Source organism: Oncorhynchus masou, chromosome 28, assembly GCF_036934945.1.
Source record: "Oncorhynchus masou masou isolate Uvic2021 chromosome 28, UVic_Omas_1.1, whole genome shotgun sequence".
NCBI classification, from domain to species: Eukaryota; Metazoa; Chordata; class Actinopteri; order Salmoniformes; family Salmonidae; genus Oncorhynchus; species Oncorhynchus masou.
Genome location: NC_088239.1, coordinates 18354399 through 18357806, shown reverse-complemented (window position 1 = coordinate 18357806; position 3408 = coordinate 18354399). Strand labels below are relative to the sequence as shown.

At 45.7% G+C, this 3408-nt stretch overlaps 1 protein-coding gene across 1 annotated transcript in view; it reads right to left on the bottom strand.

Moving 5' to 3' along the window:
• Window positions 1–2808, bottom strand: part of scn5lab (sodium channel, voltage gated, type V-like, alpha b) — a 279945-nt gene extending 277137 nt beyond the window's left edge. Inside the window, exon 1 of the mRNA XM_064941469.1 lies at window positions 2542–2808. Coding sequence (XP_064797541.1) covers window positions 2542–2808 — 267 coding nt within the window. The remainder of the gene's footprint in view (window positions 1–2541) is intronic.
• Between the last annotated feature and the right edge of the window lie 600 nt (window positions 2809–3408).

Genomic DNA, 3408 nt, shown 5'->3' with positions numbered 1-3408 from the left:
CAGAATAACTATCTATCCCCAGGAGAACTATCTATCCCCAGAATAACTATCTATCCCCAGGGGAACTATCTATCCCCAGGAGAACTATCTATCCCCAGGAGAACTATCTATCCCCAGGAGATCTATCTATCCCCAGAATAACTATCTATCCCCAGGAGAACTATCTATCCCCAGAATAACTATCTATCCCCAGAATAACTATCTATCCCCAGAATAACTATCTATCCCCAGGAGAACTATCTATCCCCAGAATAACTATCTATCCCCAGGGGAACTATCTATCCCCAGGAGAACTATCTATCCCCAGGGGAACTATCTATCCCCAGGGGAACTATCTATCCCCAGGGGAACTATCTATCCCCAGAATAACTATCTATCCCCAGGAGAACTATCTATCCCCAGGAGAACTATCTATCCCCAGAATAACTATCTATCCCCAGAATAACTATCTATCCCCAGGAGAACTATCTATCCCCAGGGGAACTATCTATCCCCAGAATAACTATCTATCCCCAGAATAACTATCTATCCCCAGGGGAACTATCTATCCCCAGGAGAACTATCTATCCCCAGAATAACTATCTATCCCCAGAATAACTATCTATCCCCAGAATAACTATCTATCCCCAGAATAACTATCTATCCCCAGGAGAACTATCTATCCCCAGGAGAACTATCTATCCCCAGGGGAACTATCTATCCCCAGGGGAACTATCTATCCCCAGAATAACTATCTATCCCCAGGAGAACTATCTATCCCCAGGGGAACTATCTATCCCCAGGGGAACTATCTATCCCCAGGGGAACTATCTATCCCCAGGAGAACTATCTATCCCCAGGAGAACTATCTATCCCCAGGATAACTATCTATCCCCAGAATAACTAGCTATCCCCAGGAGAACTATCTATCCCCAGGGGAACTATCTATCCCCAGGGGAACTATCTGTCCCCAGGGGAACTATCTATCCCCAGAATAACTATATATCCCCAGGAGAACTATCTATCCCCAGGAGAACTATCTATCCCCAGAATAACTATCTATCCCCAGAATAACTATCTATCCCCAGGAGAACTAGCTATCCCCAGAATAACTATCTATCCCCAGAATAACTATCTATCCCCAGGGGAACTATCTATCCCCAGAATAACTATCTATCCCCAGAATAACTAGCTATCCCCAGGAGAACTAACTATCCCCAGGAGAACTAGCTATCCCCAGAATAACTATATATCCCTAGGAGATCTATCTATCCCCAGGAGAACTAGCTATCCCCAGGAGAACTAGCTCTTCAGCCTCCCTCTGTATCGTCCAGCAAACCAAAGCTCCAGACTGATGAATTTTGAAAGGCCAATTTTAAAACTGAGCACCTTAAAACCAGTACTCTAGCCTCTGTCCTTTTCACATACTGTACCGGTACAATTTCCACTCCCTGGGAAACTGATTAAATCAAATCAAATGTTATTTCCTCAATTGCTACATACTCAAATCACTTAAATCCAACTGATGCCACACCAACTACAGCCATAGCTGTCAGTTCAATTTGATTTATCCACCAGCTTAAAAGCTTATTATTCACATCCTGGAATACACGTTTTTCTCATCTACAGTCCTACAGTACCCCCAGGGTTGCACATTCTTGTTCCAGCCCAGCACTAACACACCAAATTCAACTTATCAAGCGGCTTGACGATAAGTCGAGTAGTTCAATATGGATGTGCTGGTGCTGGAACAAAAATGTGCCACTCTGGGAGGTATACTGTAATGCATACTGTATAGAATGACTCAATGAGGCACCCTCCAGTCTACACAGTGGGGGGGACACAAACCCATTTCAAAACTCTTTTTAAGAAAGAAGGACTGTGTGAGAACCAGAATGGTGCCAACAGTAAACCATCGTCTGTCTGTCTGTCTGTCTGTCTGTCTGTCTGTCTGTCTGTCTGTCTGTCTGTCTGTCTGTTTTTCTGTCTGTCTGTCTGCCTGATCCTTCTATTCGTAAATCAGTCCTACCTTTTGCATCCTAAGAACACACACGTGCACACGAGCGCACATGCACGTACACACACACACACATCCTGAATCAGCAGCCCAAACAGGCCCAGTCACAGGGCCCAAAAATGGGTATGGGGAATCCTTTCAATCTGCCTCAAAGACCACAGCCAGTTTCCATTAGGACGAATGACACACACACACACACACACACACACCATTTCAGAGGCTTTATATAAGGAGGGTCACTGTGAGTACACCAGAGATGTGTTTCAGAAGGGGAAATTGGTTCAGATGAATAAAAGCACACAGGAAGATGTTCCAGTAATTGGAATGGTACTAAAGAGGAAATCCTTCAAGGAGGTCCAATAGACAAAGGAAGCGATGTCAGTGATGATATAAGAAGTGACATGCTCTTAGAAACACATTTAACACAGGCATTCGAACACAAGTATAAGGACCCTTGAGAGAGACACCCACCATCTCACGCTCACACACAAACACCCACACAGCCCCTCTCATTCTCCCACCAACCATCACCCCCCAGTGCTCACTCTCTGGTTCTTGAAGTAGAATGGGTCAAAGTCATCCAGTGGGACTCCCACCAGGCCGGCGGGGATGTCGCCGAAGATGCGTGGCAGCTGTTTGCCGGCCTCCAGGTCGGCCCGGGGCCGGGGCAGCTCCACGTCTCCCAGGTCCTCTTGGTAGTGCTTGGTACGCCGGGCCTCCTCCTCAGAGATCCGCTGCTCCACGGCAGCCAGGGACTCCCGGGTGAACCGGTGCAAGCTGTCAGGACCCGGTGGTAGCAGCAGGGTGGCCATCTTCTCATCCTGAGTCACCTGTCCTAGGGTTGACTTCACCAGCTACCAGGGGGGGGGGGGAGAAATAGAGAGAGGGAGAGTAGCGAGTACGGAGGAGGTGATAGGGAGAGGGAGTAGGGAGGGGGAGATAGAAAGAGACAGAGAGGTAATCAACAGGGCAGTCACACAGGGGTATCACTCCTAAATGCAGACCTGAGTTAACATAGACCTCTTTCCTGCAGTCAAATAACCAAATCGCCCTCTAGTGGCCTCATGGGTGGAATGTTATTCATCTTTTTCATAACTTCATAATAAAGAAACATTTTAATAAAAATAAAAGCATTTCTATGTAAAATGCTTTTATTAAATGTCAGTCTTTTGTGATGTACAGTCCAGTCGGAAACTATTCAGACCCCCTTGAATATTTACATTTTGTTACATTACAGCCGTATTTTTAAATGGATTAAATAGTTTTTTCCCCTCATCAATCTACACACAATACCCCATAATGACAGAGCAAAAACTTTACGTAAGCATTCAGACCCTTTACTCAGTACTTTGTTGAAGCACCTTTGGCAGCAATTACAGCCTCGAGTCTTATTGGGTATGACTCTACAAGCT